This window comes from Rattus norvegicus, chromosome 2 (assembly GCF_021556685.1).
Source record: "Rattus norvegicus strain SHRSP/BbbUtx chromosome 2, alternate assembly SHRSP_T2T, whole genome shotgun sequence".
In the NCBI taxonomy this organism is placed as follows: Eukaryota; Metazoa; Chordata; class Mammalia; order Rodentia; family Muridae; genus Rattus; species Rattus norvegicus.
The window spans coordinates 206201102-206222231 of record NC_141535.1 but is presented as its reverse complement, the minus strand read 5'-3'; the positions used below and the strand labels follow the sequence as shown (position 1 = coordinate 206222231).

Below are 21130 nucleotides of genomic sequence, written 5' to 3'. Positions count from 1 at the left end.
AAGGATTTTCCTTCTTGTCCTCTTGTTGAAAGATAATTTTTATTTTTTAAATGGCAAATGCATTTCTTAATGAAGAAAGGTCGGTGGTTATTTACTGAGTGATCTGTCTTTGTCTTACACACACACACACACACACACACACACACACACACACACACACACACACACAGTGGGCAGTTTCGTTTTGCAATGATTCTTGTATCTTTTCAGGAAAGAAAACCCTTTCGGAGCTGAAGGTCAGGAAAAGCCTGAGATTTATGTACTTGGAAGTGTCGCATTTCCCAGGACTCAGAATGACTTCAGCCCTGAAAGCAGCTGAAAGGGTTAACGTGGGGACTTGGCTGGCTGTCAGTTAAACTTTTTCCCTGGCTCTGCCCTGGGTTTCCCCTTGAAGGGATTTCCCTCCGCCTCTCCAGCAAGACCCTTTATAAAGAGCAGACTTTCTATTTCACTCACACCAGCCTGGCTGGCTTTGGGAGCTGAACACTTTTCCCAGACACTTTCACGTGGGGCACAAAGAAGGCTTTGAAGCAGAGACTTGAAATGCCTGTGAAGATGGTCGCGATCTTCGGAGCCTCAACGGTACTTTGGATACTGTTTGCAGTCTGTAAGTTCCTGACCTATTTCCCACGTCTGCAGCTTCTGGTGTACCTCAGAGTTTTGCTGTAAGAGCCAGCATTCTCACAGAGCTGCGGACGGATGTTTTTCGATACCCTTTTCCACTGTCAAATGAGTAATTTGGATTATATCCGTAGTAGGTCTATCTCTTTAGTTTCCTGTACTCGACAATGAAATCAAACCGAGAAAGGAACAAAACAGCTTTGTGCAATGGGCTTCGAAGTCAGAACTGAGCATTCCTCCTCACGGTGACGATTCCAGCACCTTCCTCAACAGCAACTTTTGGGCTTTGGGTCTGTCCTGTGCTGTTAGTCTGAGACGATTTAAAAAGTAGATAATCCAGGCTGTGTTTCGGACACTGCATTGCTGCACAAGAGAAAAAGGACACAGCATGGGACAGACCGTGGTAAACTTGTTCTCTCCCTCTCTCTCCCTCTCTCTCCCTCTCTCTCGCTTTTTCAGCTCAAGCTTTTAAAATCGAGATCTCCCCTGAATACAAAACGCTCGCTCAGATTGGAGACTCCATGCTCCTGACTTGCAGCACCACAGGCTGTGAGTCGCCATCATTCTCTTGGAGAACCCAGATAGACAGTCCACTAAATGGGAAGGTGAAGACAGAGGGGGCCAAGTCCGTTCTGACCATGGACCCTGTCAGCTTTGAGAATGAACACTCTTACCTGTGCACAGCAACATGTAACTCTGGGAAACTGGAAAGAGGAATCCAAGTGGACATCTACTGTAAGTGCCCGAAAGGGCTTTTGATTTCTCTCAATTTTGTTTGAAAAAAAAACTTAATGATTATATTTAATAGACACTTTTAAAGAATATTTAGATCCTTAGCTAGAAAATACATGATTTCAATAAAGTCGGAGAAAGAAGAAGCTAGTTGAGAACAGGAAACTGAATTTTAACCTCTGTGTCCTTGTTACACACACACACACACACACACACACACACACACACACACACACACACAAATGGTGCCCACACCTTCTTGGCTCCAATTCTTAGCTGAAATGTGAACATCCCAATGGTTCTAGTAGGTTTTTTTGGTTTTTGTTTTTTTTTTAACCTCTAATCTTTCATCTGGTTGTATTTCTACAAACTCATGTACTGATGTATCCAAAGGATTGACGAGCTCCTTCTTTCTGGGAGTTTCCATTCACTTATTCTTGGGCAACTTGGTGCTTAAGAACTGCTTGCGGACTCAGGAACTCTGTGGGTATGCAAGCCTTCTCCACAGACATAATTAAACATCCAATTAGCATTTCAATCATTGGACGCAGATAAATTTGGGAGTTTTTGTTGTTGCTGCCAGAAAGCTTTGCTTTTAGTCCTCAAAGGGATTTTTGTTTAATAAATTAGATTTGTCTCTGGGATATATGAACAGGCACTCATATTACATACACTAGCCTAGCATCCTACTATCATCCTCAACTCGGCAAATAAAACTACCAAGGAGAGGTTGGGGGAAATGAGCCCCATAGAAATCATTTGTCTATGGTTACTGATGGTGTTGCTTTTCAAAAATAAAAATAAAATAAAAGAGGGACTCCCATAAGGCATTTCTTCATGAGCATCTTGTTTGATTCCTCTTCTAATCACCTTGGTTCTGTCCTATTGTGCTCAAGCCCAACTTTGCCGATTAGCCGTAATTGAAATTTCAGCAAGCTCCTTGTGTAGCTGGTCCTCCCAAGCAGCTGAGGAGCCCGGACGGCTGCTTTCAATTATGCTGGCTGTGCATGCGTAGTTTATGTCTAGGCGGCCTTCTGAGCTCCCTGGAAGGTCCCGTTATATAAATACCAGGAAAGAGTAGCAAGTTCTTATATTACCTGTCGTTAAACTGTGTGGATTCTAGGCACATTTCCTGAAGACTGCGACAGACATAAATAATTGGAGGGGAAATTTAAAATACCATGTTTTTAGATAATAAAGCATTTCCAGTTCCTTTGGCCAACAAGTACTATACAGTTGGAGACTTAAAAAAGAGAAGTGAGGACCTTTCTGGATTTAATTATATTGCCTGTTCTCTCCCATAACCCCCTGCAAGAATACCCATTTCTTGTTGCTTTTAACAGTTCTGTCTCCACTCCATATTTGATTGTAATATTCTGTGGATCTGGGACACAATCATGACAGATGCAATAAGAAGGATTAACTCTGTGTCTGTGTGTGGAGGGGGGGCAGGCATGTGTCCCATTGTCGTGTTGGGCTCAGTAAAGTGCAGATTAAAACACTGAGTTAGACTTTTAGGGGAATAGATCCAGTCTGGGGAGATTGCATAGGAATGTCGTTCTGGTGGATGAATTCTTGCCAGAGGTCTCATATTCAGAAGCCAGCCCGTTAAAGTCATTCTCATTTCGTAGGCAACCTTACATAGTAACACTTCTTTGTGATACCATTCTGAGCCCTGGGCTTCTCATCTGGAATGTGGGACTGTATCTGCACTAACAGTAGAGAATGGGGTGTGAGATGTCACTGGAATCTCAGTGCAGAGTGAGTGACAGAAAGCATGAACTTTGCTCCCAGCCTCACTATGGACTCACTGCGTGACCAAAGCTGGTTCTGCAATCACACTATGTCCAAGCTTCTTCCATATCTGTAAACTGTGGTCACCGTTGTCCAGGATCATCGTCAAAAAAGAGCAAACTTCTTTATGTTACACGTATAGATGAGTTTAAATAAATATTCTTTCTCTTTTCTTTAATAACACACACTCTTTAACAGTTACAGAATTAAAACTGAAAAGGCCTCTAAAGAGTGCTTCCTGTGTTCACCACAGAACATGACTAGCTACTTAAACCAATTAGCTTTGCTGAATTAAGCCCAGTATTAAAAATATTTGTTTGGACTCCGGTTGTGTTAAAACAGTCAGAGGTGTTCTCAGCAGAAGCCAAAAGCCTACTTGTGCATTTGTTTGGCTCTGCAGCATTCCCTAAGGATCCAGAGATTCAATTCAGTGGCCCCCTGGAGGTTGGGAAGCCGGTCATGGTCAAGTGTTTGGCTCCTGATGTTTACCCAATTGACAGACTGGAGATAGAACTGTTCAAGGGTGACCGTCTCATGAAGAAACAGGATTTTGTAAACGAGATGGCAAAGAAGTCTCTGGAAACCAAGAGTTTGGAAGTCATCTTTACTCCTGTCATTGAGGATATTGAAAAGGCTCTTGTTTGCCGAGCTAAATTATACATTGACCAAACTGATTCTATTCCCAAAGAAAGGGAGACTGTCAGAGAACTACAAGTCTACAGTAAGTACTTGCACAATGATCTCTGGTCTGTGGGAGTTTGGGCATGCATTATGTTATTTATTGTTACAATAAATGTATCAAGTAGTAGATTAACAAGAGATATGTTTTACTGCATCATTTAATCCAGGAGATGATATTATTGAAAGAACAAGATACTGGCCTTTGGGTTTAGAGCACTTGAGTGTCATATCCCCCTGTTAGCTGGGAGACTTTAAGGTTGTTTAATTCCTCTGTTTTCCTATCTATCGAGGAGGAATCATCATAACACTATCTGCTTGAATAGGAGGAATAGGCTCAAATGATACAATGTTCTATAAAATTTTATAAGAAGCCTTGAAACATTCATTTCTCAGATTAAACAATGACAAAATGATTTCTTATTCTCTCTCTCTCTCTCTCTCTCTCTCTCTCTCTCTCTGTGTGTGTGTGTGTGTGTGTGTGTGTGTATGTTTACAAGAGGATGCTCACATGTAATAAGTGGGAAGGTGTTAGGGTTTGTCTTCCTAGAGACTGCTGGTGAATGTGAAGCTTCCTTCCTGTACTAGACCGTGTCTAACTGGACTCATTGCACCATGTTAAAGCTAAAATGTCTTCCACTTTGAGCCCTATATCTAAAAGCATTGGTGTCAAACGCACTTTTATTTACCCAGAGCACAATAAGGTAGAAAAGGGTTTCAACAACCTTTTGAGAAAGCAATCAAGAAGGGAGATATTTCTCCTCACAGAATATAGCCCTTTGAGAGAGGTGTAGCTAAGTCATTGAAAGCCAGTTGTGTGATAGAAGATCATCACCCATTTATCTGTAAGAACAGAATGCTAGACTATGACCACCGTATTCCAGGAAAATTTCAGTTCAGTGAGATAATTTTTCAATAATTAACGATATTCAGAAGGCAACGGGTTGGTCCTGGGTAGATTGTCTCCCTCCATAAGTGCTGAAGCTGACCTGGATGGCAAGTATTTCTCCACAGGACTTCAGTTGTTAAGAGGCTAAAACACGAAAGGACTTCCCTTAATTTCCCTTCATTTTGAGGGCTTCTCTTAATTTCTACCTATCTGTGGCTCCCTGAAAACACTAAAGATCAAAAACTATAATTTACTGGTTAGAAATTAGCCAGCCTAATTCTGTAATGACTCGGTGATTCCTGACTCCAAATTGGCAGAGCGGTTTTGCCAAGTTTGTGGCAGCCATGAATACAGCGTGAAAAGAATGAAGTCATCGCCATTGGGTGGAGATGCTGATTCATGATGAAGGCTCTTACTATGGTCTGCCTTTTCAGCCTCCCCCAAGAATACAGAGATCTCTGTACATCCCTCCACAAGGCTACATGAGGGTGCTGCTGTGACGATGACATGTGCCAGCGAGGGTCTACCAGCTCCTGAGATTTTCTGGAGCAAGAAATTAGATAATGGAGTTCTACAGCTCCTCTCGGGAAATGCCACCCTCACCTTAATTGCTATGAGGATGGAAGATTCTGGAATCTATGTGTGTGAAGGAGTGAATCTGGTTGGGAGAGACAAAACAGAAGTGGAATTAATTGTTCAAGGTGAGTCAATGCCAATGATGAAATGCCTTCCATAAATTTGCGTGTTGGCACATCTGGTATTCATGTGCTTCACCATATGTGTATACATGGATCACCCTTATACTTCCTGGGACTCTTTTTTCCAGCACCTCCACACTGGTCCTTTCTAGCTCCTGTCATTTCACTATTGTCTCATGTCATGGCTTGGTCTCTGTCTCCTGCCCTATGGATACTGGCATTCCCAGGCGACGTCACCTCCTCTTCTCACTCCACATCCTCAGGAATTACACCGCCGCATACTTGTTACTACTGAATATATGCTCCTGTTCAAAATTACTTAATCTTGACCACCCTGCCTCAAAATGATTCCCTATGACCTAACTTCCTTTCCAACCAACTCTCTTGATGTTCCCGAATATAAATTTTCATTTGGGATTTTTCAAGATTTTCTTAAACATCAGGTGTACTTCTGGCATTTTATATAAGTTATCCACAGCCTCCAAGAAATAACTAAAAGGTATTTTCTATCCATTTTGCAGATGGGAGAATGAAGTCTCAGATTACTAATGGTCATCAATTGACTATACACCTAATGTCTGCCAAGAGTTTCTACTTCCTATATTGTCTCTGTCTTTACCATGCTCTGTGAGGTAGTTGAAAACCTCAGGTGCAATAGAATTCATCATTTGCCTAGGGTTAAATGGCTCTTAGTTTCATTTATAGGCTGTTCTTAATTCAAAATCCTATAGTTTTTCAATTGTAGCTAATTTTCTCTATTTCTAAAAATTTAAAATAATTGACCAATCAAAACTACATGCATACATTGGGTATGGTGTGATATTTTGATAAATTTATACAATGTAGAATGAGTAAATCAAAGTATATATTTTAGTAAGAGCACAAAAAAGTATGTATTTGAATTTTTCCATTAAACTGTGAGGTTCTTAAACTCAGAAAGTCAGGAACTCATTGTGTTGTGTTTGTGACTTTGAATGGATTAATGGCTGACACAGAATGTTTAGTGAACATTTGCTAAATGAAAGCATGAACTGTAAGTATGGAGAACACATTCTTTTCTATCCTATGAAAACATGGGTTTTAAGTTTAGATGATTAGAAACTAGAATTCAGACACCATCAGTTACTTAATTCAGGTGGGTTGACTGCTCTTCTCATATGAACAGACAAGATATTTTTATTGGATATTTTATGTATTTACATTTCAAGTGTTATCCCCTTTCCCCCTGCTTCTATGAGGGTGCTCACCCACCCACTCCCTCCCACCTCCTTTACACTAGGCTATCCCATGGATGCCCGACAAGGCCATCCTCTGCTGCACATGTGGCTGGAGCCATGGGTTCCTCCATGTGTACTCTTCGGTTGTGTTTTAGTCCCTGGGAGCTCTGGATCTGGTTGGTTGGTGTTGTTGTTCTTCCTATGGGGTTGCAAACCCCTTCAGCTCCCTTAGTCCTTTCAGAGAAGATATTTTAAAGCTAAAAGTATGGAAGACTTGCTGTCTGTCCTGGAATGATTGCATCCTGAAATGATTAGGCCTGTTTCAAATGGGCAAAAAATGTGTTCTAGGCATGGAAAGGGGTGGTATCATGTGAGCTATCAAGAGTGTCCATGCTGAAGTTAGAAGGTCCTTCCAGCTACTTCAGGGGATTCTGTCCAGTAGCTTCAAGAATACACAGTGGTAGATGTCAGTCAGCCTCTATGCAGGCAGGAAGTAAATCTCCTACCAAGTTCCCCATTCTCACAGTAGCTTCTGCGGAACTTGGGCAGCTTGGCCACTGTTTTAAATAATATCTTTGAAAATATCGTGGCATATTAATGTATTTGGGGATAATTTGAGGACATCTTTGGAAAAATGCTACAATGCCACCAATTACACAAACTAAAATGAGAAAAGCCACATTTTCTGGCACAGAAAAGAACCATGCAAAATGGAGAATGTGTGCCGAGATTTCTGTCTGTCTCCAGCTTGCTAGAACACTCTACTGATTTTCTTTGGGGTTTCCTTTGTCACTTGCAGAGTTGCTCAGCCACTCCCAGGATTTCCAGAGGAGTAACACCAAAATTTAGAATTCTTTCTCTCAAAACATGTCATTTCATCCAAGTCTGTCTAAGTTTCTAGAAGCTAGAAAACACTTTGGACACTTGATCACTCAGCTTTCTACCCTGAATGGCTATAAAGTATTTTGATAATGCACCAAACATATTTGATGCCACCTTTATTTTGTTTACAGTGTGACTTTGTATGACTGTCAAAGATACTACTTTATATTGAAACTCCAATATATAGATATATGTGAATGTTTTTCATTAATTAATTAATCTTTCACTTTACATCCCAATTGCAGCCCACCCCTCTCCTCCTTGTCCCCCTCACATACCCCTCCCTCCCTCTCCCTTCTTGTCTCTTCTGATAAGGGGGAGGGACCCCTGGGTACCAACCCACACAGGCATGTCAAGTCACTACAGGATTGGCTACATCCTCCCCCACTGAGGCCAGACAAGGCACCCCAGTCAGGGGAATAAGTTTCATAGGCAGGCAACAGGGTCAGAGCCAGCCCCTGCTCCAGTTTTTGGGGAACCTGAAGGAAGATCAAGCTGCACATCTGCTACATATGTGTTTGGGGGGGGTAGGTTCAGCCTGTGTATGTTCTTTGATTGGAGGTTTTGCATAGTATGTACTCACTTATAAGTTAATATTAACCATAAAGTACAGAATACCCACACTACAATCCACAGACCCAAGGAAGCTAAATAGCAAGGAGGGCCCATGGGAGGATGCTTGACTATTCACGGTTCCTTCCGTATAGTGCATCTAATTAGAGGACATTTTGGTGCAGTTTCCCCTGAAATCCTTTAAGATTTCATTTTATCTTTAAATGAGGATAACTTGATTTAGTTGTCTAGGAACAGGAAAGCTAGGATCTCGAGGCAGATCCATCTCACATCAAGTTTCCATTATTACGCTTGCAAATTTAGCCTAAGCCATTTAGCATTTCTGAGCCTAAATGTCTTAAAGGAGAGATAGGATGAGGAGATAGAAGAAGAGAAGGGGAAAGCACAGGAGCAGAAGCATGAGAAGGTAGAAAAGAAACAAGAGTCCCGGGTAACAAATTGTTTTGAGAATTGAGTGAGCAGGCATATGACATCGAATGTGCGGTTTTTGACAAAAACCAGGGGACGATTTGAGGTCTTGAGGAACTGTGAAGAGCAAAGGGTGGGTTATCTTCCTGAAAAGATGCCAACCACATTCCTTTTTTATTGCATATTTTATTTATTTATACTTCAAATGTTATACCCTTTTCTGGTTTCCCCTCTGGAAACCCCCAACCCAAACCCCTTCCCCCTGCTTCTATTAAGGTGCCCCCCACCCACTCCCTCTTGCCTCCCCTCCATGGCTTTTCCCAGGACCAAGGGCCTCTCCTCCCATTGATGTCCCACAAGGCCATCCTCTGCTACATACGTGGCTGGAGCCAGCAACCACATTCTTTACAAGTTGTTATCTGCACTTATTCTGATAGGCTGACTCAACAGAACAGCACGGGTTTATTCTTAAAAGATGTGGTCTTATTCCCGAGATGGCTCCAAGATAGAAAGAAGTAATTTCTTCTTGGCACAGATAGTAGCTGAATAGAGATCAAGAAAGATAAACACTGAATATGGCAATATGATGCAATAAGAAAAGAATCTTATCTGTTGTTCATCTTGTTCTCTCTTCTTTTTTTCCCCCTCCAGAGAAACCATTTACTGTTGACATCTCCCCTGGATCTCAGGTGGCTGCACAGGTTGGGGATTCCGTTGTTCTGACATGTGCTGCTGTTGGCTGTGACTCTCCCTCCTTTTCTTGGAGAACCCAGACAGACAGTCCCCTCAATGGGGAGGTGAGGGATGAAGGGGCTACATCCACACTGACGCTGAGCCCTGTGGGTGTTGAGGATGAGCACTCTTACCTGTGCACTGTGACCTGTCAGCGAAGGAAACTGGAGAAGACAATCCAAGTGGAGGTCTACTGTAAGTGCTTTCCGAAATTGGTGACTCTCTGATGGTTTCCCTTTCCTCTGGCTTTTTTTCTGGAAGAAAAAGAATGCTAATCTGTAATGATAGCCATTTGTGTAGAGAGAGATTTGGCATTGTAAATCATCCCTAGATCTCTGAACGTAGTTTGATGCAATAAGTTGGCCCTGCTCTTCAGTATATGTGACATATGTTTACAGCGTGCACACATGCGTGACTGGTCCTAATCTCTGCCTCGTGCGCTTGACCTTACTCCACGCTCTGCTTCTCTCCCCTTGCACACATACATAGGGCGTATGGAGGTGACGGGTGAGAGCAGCCGGGGAACTGTGCCCGTTCAGATAATTACTACGTGACGGGTGACTGCCTCAGCTATTCAAATTGTGGGTGAGGCCTAAGTCTGCCTTTTTATTTCATTCCATTTTCTTTTGAAACGGTACACATGGAACCAACGGCTTTGCGCATGTGTGGCCAGTGCCCTGCAGTAGAGCTGTGGCCCCAGCCTGCCAGCCTACTGAGGTTTTTTGTTTGTTTGTTTGTTTATTTTGGGATTTGTTTGTCTGTTTGGTTGCTTGGTTGGTTTTTGTTTGCTTTGCTTTGTTAGCTTTTTATTACCACTTAAAAAGTCTTCATTTCTCCTTCATTTTTGGAAGATAGTTTTACTGTGTACAGTATTTATTATTTTTTTAATAGAATGGAAAATAACAGGCCACTCTGATTTCTTCCTATTCAACCGCGACTGTGTCTTATCCCTTCTCTTTCTACCTCTGTCCCTTTCCTCTTCCCAAGTAGTTATGCTTCTTTTTATTGTATATATATATATAATTTATGATATTACTATATATAATAGTCCATATTTATAAATATGTTATTTTAAATTAAACATATGTTAGATATTATGATTTTTTTTTCAAATAAGAAAGAGTGGAGGACTGTAGGGTTGGGAGGAAGGTAGCAGGGGGAAGAGAGAATTTGGGGAAGAAGTCGAGTGCTTTAAGGCAGATTTGAGAAGCTGATCTGTAGGATTCTGGAGTAGGGAACAGTGGGAAGCATCAGAGTGCCGGAAACACACAGAAAAGGACAGGTTTTACTTGCTCTGAGTGTGGAACAGTCTGTATGCGGAGCTGAGGCAGAAACAAGTGCCAACAGCAGCAGCTTTTCAGCTGATCTACCCAGTGAACAAGTGGCACGTGTTTTCTTGTCCCTTCCGTTTTTATCACCTTAACAGAAATCCTTTTCAACCCCCAGTCTCTATGACTTGCTGGAATCCCTCAGTCTACCCTGAGTGCGGAAAGAAGCCCACAGCGATCACGTGACCATGACCACGTGATCATGACCACGTGACCGTGAAGTTATTTTTGTGGAGAGGGTGGTGTTGCCCAGTTTTGTTCACCCAATCACAAAGAACATATTGTAAAGCTTTTCCATCTAAATCCTTACTCAAATTTGTGTTGGCCTTCAGGATTTTGTACAGAATAAGACTGCCCATTAAGAGATTTAAATCTCTCAAAAGGAGTGTAAATTTTATTGCTTTATCATGTTACCAAGGCTCCAGGCTCTGCTGGTGTAGGCACATTCCCAAGAGCATGACAGCTTATTGCAATGTGGCTGTTTCAAAATCCACCACTTTAACAGGTTTTACTTAAGGAAGGAATGAAAAAAAAAAGCTTAGTTTTGGTTTTTCGGGTTTTTGTTCTGTTTTGTATAACTTTTACCTTGATAATTATTTTAATGTCATTTTTGTTAATGTACAGAGAATATATTATAAATGTTATATAGATAGATGAAAGAATAAGTACTCAGACTTTAAATAATATGGTTGAATAGTTCTTTTACGCCTTCTTATTGGTGGTTAAAGTTAGCATACAAAGAAGTGCCTTGATTGTGGCACCATCAGATCTCCATGTCATTATGCTTTCTTCTCTGTTCCCATGTCCCGTTGCCTTCTCATGCCTGTTTCCTCTCTACCTGCTTCCCTCCCTGCCCCCGGACAGCTTCCTCTTCTTCTTTCCTATTGAATATGTTCCATTACCCTTTCTATTTCCCACATCCCTTTAAGATGCCGTCCCCTCTCCTGATCCTCCTTAGTCCAATGACCTGCAAGCACCTACACATCAATGTATATATGTAAATAATTTAAAATTTAAACTCAGGTTCCACACATGTATGAAAACATACAGTATTAAGTAATTTCTTTTCTTTATTTTTTGAGATAAGTTTTCCCCGTGTATCCCTGGCTGTCCTGGAACTCACTCTGTGGGCCAGGCTGGCCTTGAATACAGAGATCCACCCCCCTTTGCCTCCCAAGTGCTGGGATCAAAGGTGTGTGCCACCATGCCTGACTGTCAGTTAACTAGAGGAATTACCTTATAAGGTGGCAGAGGTAGGCAGATCCCTGTGGGTTTGAGGCCAGCCTAGTCTACATAGATACTTCTAGGTCAGCCAGGTCTAAAAAGTGAGCCCCTGTCTTTAAGAAAGAATGTGAAAAGTATTTAAAACTTCTTGCCTAAGTTTAGTCATAAAGCAAATTGTACAGATTTTGATAAACTAACTAAACTGAGAATTGCGTTAAGGCTTATTTGATATTGGACAAACTGTATAGCCAAGACTCATAGCTCATAGGGACAGACTTTGACTAATTCTGATCTATTAGAGAAAGTCTTGTTTGTCCCTGTAAGTTTCTTTTTCTAGCTATGAAATAAGTTACACAATAACCATTTTAATCAGGCTGCTCAGAAAAAGGAGATAATGAAGGCTGAGGGGATTAGTTTATATTTAGTTGTCAATATGTTTATGACAAATATTTAAATTATTTAAATTAATTAAGCCATTGTGTCCCTAGAAAATAATAGGCAAGACGGCATTGTTATAAGAGAAAACTAAGGAGTAGAAGGATTTATTTCTCCTTGACTTAAAATGTTAAGTATTTTGTTTCTATTATTTTGATTATTATTATAATTGCATAGTTCTACTTAATAGTGTTATTTACTACTTGAGACCATGCTATTCCCAGCTCATCAAAAGCTGACATTTTGAGACCTTTGCATTTAATAGAATCTGGCTGTATATTCCCTTGAATAGCATATATTAATATTATTTTTGCTTGGTATCTGCAGCATTCCCTGAAGACCCAGAAATTGAAATAAGTGGACCACTTGTACACGGGAGACCTGTCACTGTCAACTGCACGGTCCCTAATGTGTACCCCTTTGACCATCTGGAGATTGAACTACTGAAGGGGGAGACAACACTGTTGAATAAATTTTTAAGGGAGGAAATTGGCACAAAGTCTCTAGAGACCAAAAGTTTGGAAATGACCTTCATCCCCACCGCTGAAGACACCGGGAAAGCTCTTGTTTGCCTCGCTAAGTTACACAGCAGTCAAATGGAGTCTGAACCCAAACAAAGGCAGAGTACACAGACTCTTTATGTCAACGGTAAGTGCACACATGGGGCGGGTACAATTGAATATGGATTTCTTTACTGTATTCACCAGCTAATAGTTAACAGAAGGTTAACAATCAAAACCTCTGTGAAACAGAAAAAAAAACCGAATCAAGATAATAGTGATTATAATAAAAATCATTCTCCATAATGTAAACCAAACTATTTATTTATGTATGATTCTGTGCACTGGCATTCAGGAATGGGTCATCCAGGCAGAGACTCATCCTCAGGTCAATTCAAACATCTTCAGGCAAGCCAGCAGCTGGCTTGTCACAGACCTGTCACTTAACATGGTTCCACCTGTCATTTCTTAGTGTGCCGTAATCCTCAGGGAAGGTAGTCTTGATTTACTTGCCAGAACACAGCTGAGAAAGGTGGGGATGAAAGTAACTTCATAAAGGTCTATGTCAGGAGTATCCAGCCCTCCACCCCGTGTCACGTCATTTACATCCCATTGAGCAAATGATCAACCCAGGTTCAAGGGGTCGCAAACGGGCTTTTCTTATTCACAGGGGATATTCCAATGCCTCATGCTTAGGCCATGCATACCATTAATGTCTCTCTCTCTCTCTCTCTCTCTCTCTCTCTCTTTCTCGTGGTGTGTGTGTGTGTGTGTGTGTGTGTGTGTGTGTGTGTGTGTGTGTTTCTGAGCTCTTCTCTTTCTTAATAGAGTTAATCCTCTTTTATCCTGTTTCTTCTCTATGGGTCATGCAGAGACTTCTAATCACCATTTCACCCAAACACTGCACTATACTTGATTCTCTGTGCTTTAACATTAAGAGAGTTCTACAGATCTTTCTGCCATTTGAAAATATCCACATTTCATCTCTATTCTAACTCCCCTTGTGTCTCCTCCCCAGAAACATCCTGGGCTGGCTATCACAGTGTATAGACCATGCTAACCCAGAGTCCTTTGCCTGGTTTTACAACATTGTCTAGACTCTGGAATTCAGGGCATAAGGATTCAAGCTAAGTGTTCTTTGCTTTTCAGTTGCTCCGAAAGAACCCACCATCTGGGTTAGCCCCTCTCCTGTCCCAGAGGAGGGCAGTCCTGTGAACCTGACCTGCTCAAGTGATGGTTTTCCAACTCCCAAAATCCTGTGGAGCAGACAGCTAAAGAACGGGGAACTGCAGCCTCTTTCTCAAAATACAACACTCTCCTTCATGGCTACAAAAATGGAAGATTCCGGCATTTATGTATGTGAAGGGATTAATGAGGCTGGAATTAGCAAAAAATCAGTTGAACTGATTATCCAAGGTGAGCATTTCCTATTGAGTTACTGATGGTGAACAAGATCTCCTTTGAAAAGAAAGCCTCTGGGGGCAGAGAGACGGCCTAGCCATAAGAAGGGCCTACTACTCTTACAGATGACTTCGGTTCTGTTCACAGTCCTCACATCAGGACACTCACAACTGCCCATAGCTCCACCTCCAGGGGGTCCTTGATTCCATGGGCACTGCACCCCATGCATGTACACAGACACATACAAATAAACATAACTTAATAAAAAATAAGCCTTGAAAAGAAAGAAAAGTAAAACCTTTATTCCAAAACTTTATTCCAATTTTGCATTTATGTGCAAAATTACAAAATTAAAAATTAATTAATTATCAAGGCAGTTCCACACTGCTCCTGGAATGGATTTTCATTTCAGACCAATTTTTTTGCCCTAAAATCCTATTCCTATCAAATGAAATGCTCACTCCGGAAGCTAAGCTGGAAGCTCGAGGACTCTCAGGAATCATGGTTTTGGTGGAGAAACAAGGGTAGAAAATTACTGAGGGTTAAGACCATCATATTCGGCTGAACAGGATCCTAAGAAGCATCTTCCCAGAAGCTGCCTAGGATTTGCTTAGAGGCCCACGAGGGCACCATTTGAAAACTCTGAGATTAAGGGTCACAGTAATCATGCCCTCTGGCCTCTCAACCTACTGCTGAGAACCACTGGGGTGAATACAGATATAGCTCTCCCTTCTCCAGGAGAAAGACCCAAGATGGAAAACAAAACAGTTTCTGCTTGGCACATAGAAGCCATAGGGTTTCATGGACAAAATTATGCAAGCCACCAACTTGCATTGCCCCCCCGTGCTTTTTCTTTGGGGGGACCAGGGTGGCAGTCTCCTGCATCAGCTTCCATTATTCCTGTTAAGGCAAATACTAGGGTTTGTTGTTCCTGCTGCCTCGGTTCTCTGAGGTCTGTAATTCAAAAGAAGAACCAGGGAAGGGTACCACATAATCTCAAGGAAAGCCTTTAGGAGACTCTCAGGTCTGTCCGGGTGACACAGTGTGACCATCTGAGAGAAAAGGAAACCTAAGTGTGGATGTCATGGCCCTGTGGCCTTGGGGCAGGAGCATCAGTGTAACAAGGTCTTAAGCAAGTGTTTATAAAACAGACTAAGGGTGTTTCCCTCTAAGGTTTTTGCCCTTACAGAAATGTTCTATCTCTCAGGAGAGATCAGCCGGAAATTTGAAAATTAATTACTATGTTCTTAAAGACAGTAAAAGGAAAAATAATCTCTATATATCCTAATTTCTGGTCAGGGAGCACCTAGCTCATAAGGCTTTTATGCTTCTAGGAAAGTTCAGTGAACAATGTGGTTTTTTAAAAAAATAATAAAAAATAAAGGTTTTTTTCGATGTTTAAATTCTACAGCTACTTATTAAATACCTAATTTTTGTCTTTGCCTGGGTAAAGAATCATACTAAGGGTAGAAAGGAACCCTGAGATATGCCTTCTCTTGCTTACAATATTATCGTTGAGAATTGGTCCAATGCCCGGCTTCTGTGCTTGCCTTCCTTCCTTCCAGCTCATGCAGAAAGCCTCGCAAACAGCTTGGCAATGGCTGCCAACGTTTTCAGGCAGTATGGGATTGCTGTACCCCTCCCGCACGCACCAACTGTCCATTCTCTCTTCAGGCTCTTCGAAGGACATACAGCTTACAGTCTTCCCATCTAAGAGCGTCAAAGAGGGAGACACTGTCATTATCTCCTGTACTTGTGGAAGTGTGCCCGAAATATGGATAATTCTGAAAAAGAAAGCCAAGACAGGAGACATGGTGCTAAAGTCTGTTAATGGCTCGTACACCATCCGCAAGGCACAGCTGCAGGATGCCGGAGTATACGAGTGTGAATCGAAAACCGAAGTCGGCTCGCAGTTGCGAAGTTTAACACTTGATGTGAAAGGTTAGCTTTCGGTGTTTGCTTTCTTTTTTTTCTTCTTAATTTATTTTTAAAATGATTCCAAGTTTCCAAGGAGAGTAACAAGTTTCTACTGTTAGCTGGAGTTGGTAAAATGAGACTGAATTCTGTCCGCGCTGACCGCTTGTTTCTTAAACGCGTCTCGAAATAATCAGACGCAGCTGTTCTATCCTATCACGTTTAGCCAGGAAGTGGACATTAATCATCATTGATGTGGAATTCCCATTTGTTTTTTTTTTTCCCTGAAGTTGCCAATTCATCATTGGTCTCTGTGGTCTTAGATTTGCTAAGAGTTTAACGACATATTTTACAACGTTTCCCCTAGGGTGAAAGGAAACTAAGGAATTGGGGCGGGCATAGCAGATGAACTGTCCTCTGCAGACCTTGCTCCCCAGTGAGGAGAAGTTCTGCTTTCAGAGTACAGAAAAACTGCGTGTATTTTCGGCATGGCTCTTTTGTGAGGATGCTAATTGGAGAGAGTGGCCTGGATCCGAGGCAGGATCTCTAGATTCCACAAGAGCTCCCTTTGAAATCCATGCCCCAGTTGTCCGACTTTAACCTGATGCAGAGGAAGGGGGCACAGTGCCCCTCACCCACGGACACATAATGGCACTCCTTACTTTCCTGTTCTCTCTTGTGAGTGCCTGCTAATTTTATTGATGCTAGCCTTGACTAATGAGCCTTGGACCCTTTGCACACCAAAGAGCTGTTGTACGCTGAAATCCAGTCGGGTAGAGGGAGCAACACTGCTAATGAATGCCAACTCTGAAGAAGGCTGGCCTTGACTATGAGAGTTAACGAGTCACACGTCAGTGCAGAGAAAATCTGAACATGCGTGAGAAAACACATACACACTGTACTAGCCACATTCTTCAAGATGACAGACCTTAGCATACACTGCTTTTCTGTCCTCATAGCACCTCCTCAAATCAGAGCAAATACATCTACTTAGAAATGTTAAAGGAAAGGGAAATATCATAATTACATGTCAGACTTCTAGTCTCCCGCTCATGGTGATTGTTCTGAAAACAATCTGGCCAAGGAGGCTACCATGAATTCAAAGAGCGGAACAGTAGCTCCCATCACGTCACTGGGTATGACACAGTGTGTGCAGCCGTTGCCTCCGGTGAGATGGACCGAGATCTCAATTATGCATAGGCTGAGATATGTCTTCCTCTGGCCAGCTCTAATTTAGCCTAGCCCCAGGAAATTGCACTTCTAAGATTTTTGTCATCCTGCGTGTGCCTGGCTGTTTCTCCTCAAGAACATAAAAACTGTCCCTTCCCACATTGTCTTTTCTAATTGCTTAATTAATTTCTTATGTATTTGTCACCTTTAATTTATCTTTTAAATGAACAATGAAAACATATTAGTCACCCAGCCAGACATCTATGCTCCCAATATGAAGATGATTTCAAATAACTGCATATGAAAAGACCCAAAGTTGACCTCCCTTCCTCCCTGCTCGATAGTTTAAACTGGTTTTTCTTTGTATTCCTAGCTGAATGTTTATGTTTGTTGTCTTGTTTGGTTTTGGCTTAAATGCATCCCATTGATGCAAATGATCAGGAATCGTTAGAACTTTCAAAGTTTATATAATTAACAGGAAAAAATGTGTTGGGACATTGTCCTAGCAACTGGATCCATTTTGAGTTTCTGACAGATGTCTGAGGGACAAACTGAAAGGCAAAGATAATAATTAAATTGAAAAGAAAACAATAGCAGAAATACTTCTTCCTAGTTTGACATCAATATTGACGAGTAACCACAATTATGATAAGTATCCCATTAAACCATTACCCTTCGATCAATTCTATCAAAGGAAAGCAGAGAAATGAGGTCATTATCATGATGCCCAAGGTGAAGCATCGTTTTTTATCCTTCAGTAATTTGAAACAATTCACTCATGAGATGCTAACGAGTCTTTTCTACTTGAATGACTTTCTGTGTTTTGAAAGTTCTGGAAGGAGTTGTCAATGTGCTTCAGATCAGATCTCTAATCCCTGCCCAGACTCAGACAGCATACCCTTCCACTTAGTGAAACATAACTGTGAGGCCACACTGTGGGGTGCAAAAAAAAACAGAGGCAAGTCTTGGGAGCATGCCAGGCTCTCTGGAGATGTTTTTATGCAGCTTGGATGTTGCTCGAGGTGTTGCTATACTCGTGTGTTCTCTGAAAAGATTTTAAACTGTTTATATATTGTCATTTTCAGTACTCGATTTATGACCATGTAGCAAAATTATAAGATTTAGAAAGGCAAACACTTTTTTGGTGCTCAAATAATATTTTGGGACTATCCGGAGTGCCAAGACGTGTCTGAAGTGCTGGGTAGTTGTGAGGCACCTTCTATAAACACAGCTGTCTTTACAGAGTTTGCAGTTAGGGGAGGAAACCAGATAATTGCTCGGTCAAATATTGAATTACAAGCTATGAGGGGGATAAGAAGTTGTGCTGGTTGGATTTTGAAGGAATGGTGGAGTGAGTATCAATTTACATACTCCAGTTTAGGTGTAGGTCAGAGAATGTACTCTGCCAGTAACTACGACATTTACTTAAGTGAAATACCCAAAGACCATCAGTAAATGAAGAGAAGTTGTCGATGCTGGAGGGGAGTAATCATATAAAGATACTTTTGCTTCAGCCACTCAGAACACACCACACAAGCACATCCAGGCAACCACTGACAAGAATGCTCTGTCGTTAACCTTAATGCCCATACTGAGTGTTACATAGACTGTCTTATAGAACTCGTTAGGCATTGCTGTTCATGACTATCAGTGTCGCAGGGTTATTTCTGATTTCTACTCTTATAAAACAGGTCACTAAAATGTGCACTACCCCTTCCTTTCAGCACCCAGAACAATCTTTTAAAATCCAAGTTTGTAGAGTCAAAAAGTGTCATCCCTGTACCCATCCTGAGCATAGCAACCAAAAGCTGCTTATTTGGATATTTCAGGAAAAAAAGAAATGTGTTATATGAGTCTCGATGGTCCTCAGCACAGCTTTTACTGCCTCTTTTGAAGAACTAGTTGTACTGTTACAATCAAACACACACTGCGGTTGAATTATTTCCCTTTGTGCTAGACATTAATTGAATCCATTTGCTGATTTTCCAGGAAAAGAAAATAACAAGGACTATTTTTCCCCTGAACTCCTTGCACTCTACTTTGCATCCTCCTTGGTAATACCCGCCATTGGGATGATCATTTACTTTGCAAGAAAAGCCAACATGAAAGGATCGTACAGTCTGGTGGAGGCACAGAAGTCAAAAGTGTAGCTAACGTCTGAACTGTTGGAGAAAAGACATTATTTATAAACCCCGGACCCTTCATACTCTTTATTGCAGCACTGTTCCCCCTCCACAAACCAAGCTATGCATTCAGACTTCTCAGAACCCTTCTTGGCAAAGAAGGAAAAGAAGTGGCCACTTGATCCCTTGCTGAGTGCAAGAAGCCAACTAGAAATCTTCTGCTCGGCAAGTCCCCATTGCTGAAGAGACCGGAACAGTACCATGACATGTATATAAATAGCCTCAGTGTACATATGTAAAATAAAATGATGTCATTGCGAGGTCGTTTAGAGTAGTAGCACTCCAGATGTAGGTCAGAACAAAATCAAAACGTGTTGCTTGGACTGACTGTTGTAACTTCATGCTTCTTAGGAAAGTTTAATGTTGGTGTTAATGTTGAGTAGGCAGCTGACCAGTGTCACCTTTTTGTACTTTATTTTCTTCAGCCTAATTTTATTCCTATGCATTTTATTGACAATGATTTCATTTTTTTTAAAGAAGCCAGGGTTTTATATTTTTATAGGCAAATGGTAAAAAGGTCACTGGGTTGACTTTCAGGTACTACTTTCCTAATTCATGGTATACTGATTAAGTAGTTTTCTCAACTGTACGGTACGGGGACGTGTTTCTTCATCAGGATCTTGTATAATGACTAACATGGTTTAAATGCAACTTCATTTGACTTATAAATACTACAGTAAAGTGAAAGTTTCTGAACATGGAAGAGCTGCATTTCGTTTGTTGTAAATTGTCTCCTTTAACTGTTGTCTTGTTCTTCTGGAATTGTCAGTTATCAGAGTAAAAAACTTCAAACTATTAACATAATACAGATACTCAAAACATGGTCTTCAGACCACGTTTTATCAAAATTGCCATGAGAATATGACAAACAGATTTATTCATATCATCTCACCATAATACATTAAGAACTGTAGTTTGTCATAGACAAGAGCCTAGCATAATCATCATCAGAGAGGCTTCATCCAGCAACTGATGGGGACAGATGCAGAGACCCACAGTCAAACATTAGGCAAAGCTTGGAAACCCTGCAGAAGAGGGAGAGGAGGATTGCAGGAGCCAGAGGGGTCACGGGAACCACAAGAAACCCCACAGAATCAACTAACCTAGGCACACGAGGAGCCACAGAGACTAAACCAACAATCATGGAGCCTGAAGTGCATCTGACCTAGGTCCTTTCCATATAAGTTGTGGTTGTGTAGTGTGGTCTTCTTATAAGACTCCTGACAGTGCCTGCTTTGGGACCCTTTTCTTCCTACTGGGTTGCCTCATCCAGTCTTAATATGAAGGGCAATGTCTAGTCATACTGCAACATGATATGCCATGTATGGTTGACAACCCCGTGTGACCTGTCCTTTTCTGGAGAGAAACAGGAGGAGAATTGGATTCATGGAGATAGGAGGTGGAGAGGAAGGACTGGGAGCAGAGGAGGGAAAGGAATTTCTGGTCAGGATGTAATACAGGAGAAAAGAATGAATAAAAAAATTTAAAGATGATTTGTAGTTTAGGATTCTTGGAATCTAACAATTCGGTTAAAAAATACAGCAAATACAGAGGCGAATGCCAGCAGCAAACCACTGAACTGAGAATAGGACCCCCGTTGAAGGAATCAGAGAAAGAACTGGAAGAGCTTGAAGGGGCTCGAGACCCCATATGTACAACAATGTCAAGCAACCAGAGCTTCCAGGGACTAAGCCACTACCTAAAGACTATACATGGACTGACCCTGGACTCTGACCTCATAGGTAGCAATG

The 21130-nt window shown here is 41.5% G+C and overlaps 1 protein-coding gene and 1 long non-coding RNA gene across 3 annotated transcripts in view; one reads left to right on the top strand and one right to left on the bottom strand.

Moving 5' to 3' along the window:
- The first annotated feature begins 454 nt into the window (after window positions 1-454).
- On the top strand, window positions 455-20082 carry Vcam1 (vascular cell adhesion molecule 1). Of its 2 annotated transcripts, none has more exons than XM_087616393.1 (9): window positions 455-582; window positions 1081-1356; window positions 3548-3868; window positions 5149-5415; window positions 9144-9419; window positions 12539-12859; window positions 13861-14127; window positions 15787-16053; window positions 19186-20082. In XM_087616393.1, the coding sequence occupies exons 2-9, from the start codon at window positions 1143-1145 to the stop codon at window positions 19344-19346; spliced, it is 2094 nt and encodes a 697-aa protein (XP_087472519.1). In that variant the 5' UTR covers window positions 455-582; window positions 1081-1142; the 3' UTR covers window positions 19347-20082.
- Window positions 19222-21130, bottom strand: part of LOC148006749 (uncharacterized) — a 42956-nt gene continuing 41047 nt past the window's right edge. The window contains exon 2 of the long non-coding RNA XR_015672464.1: window positions 19222-21078. This is a non-coding gene — a long non-coding RNA (uncharacterized LOC148006749). The remainder of the gene's footprint in view (window positions 21079-21130) is intronic.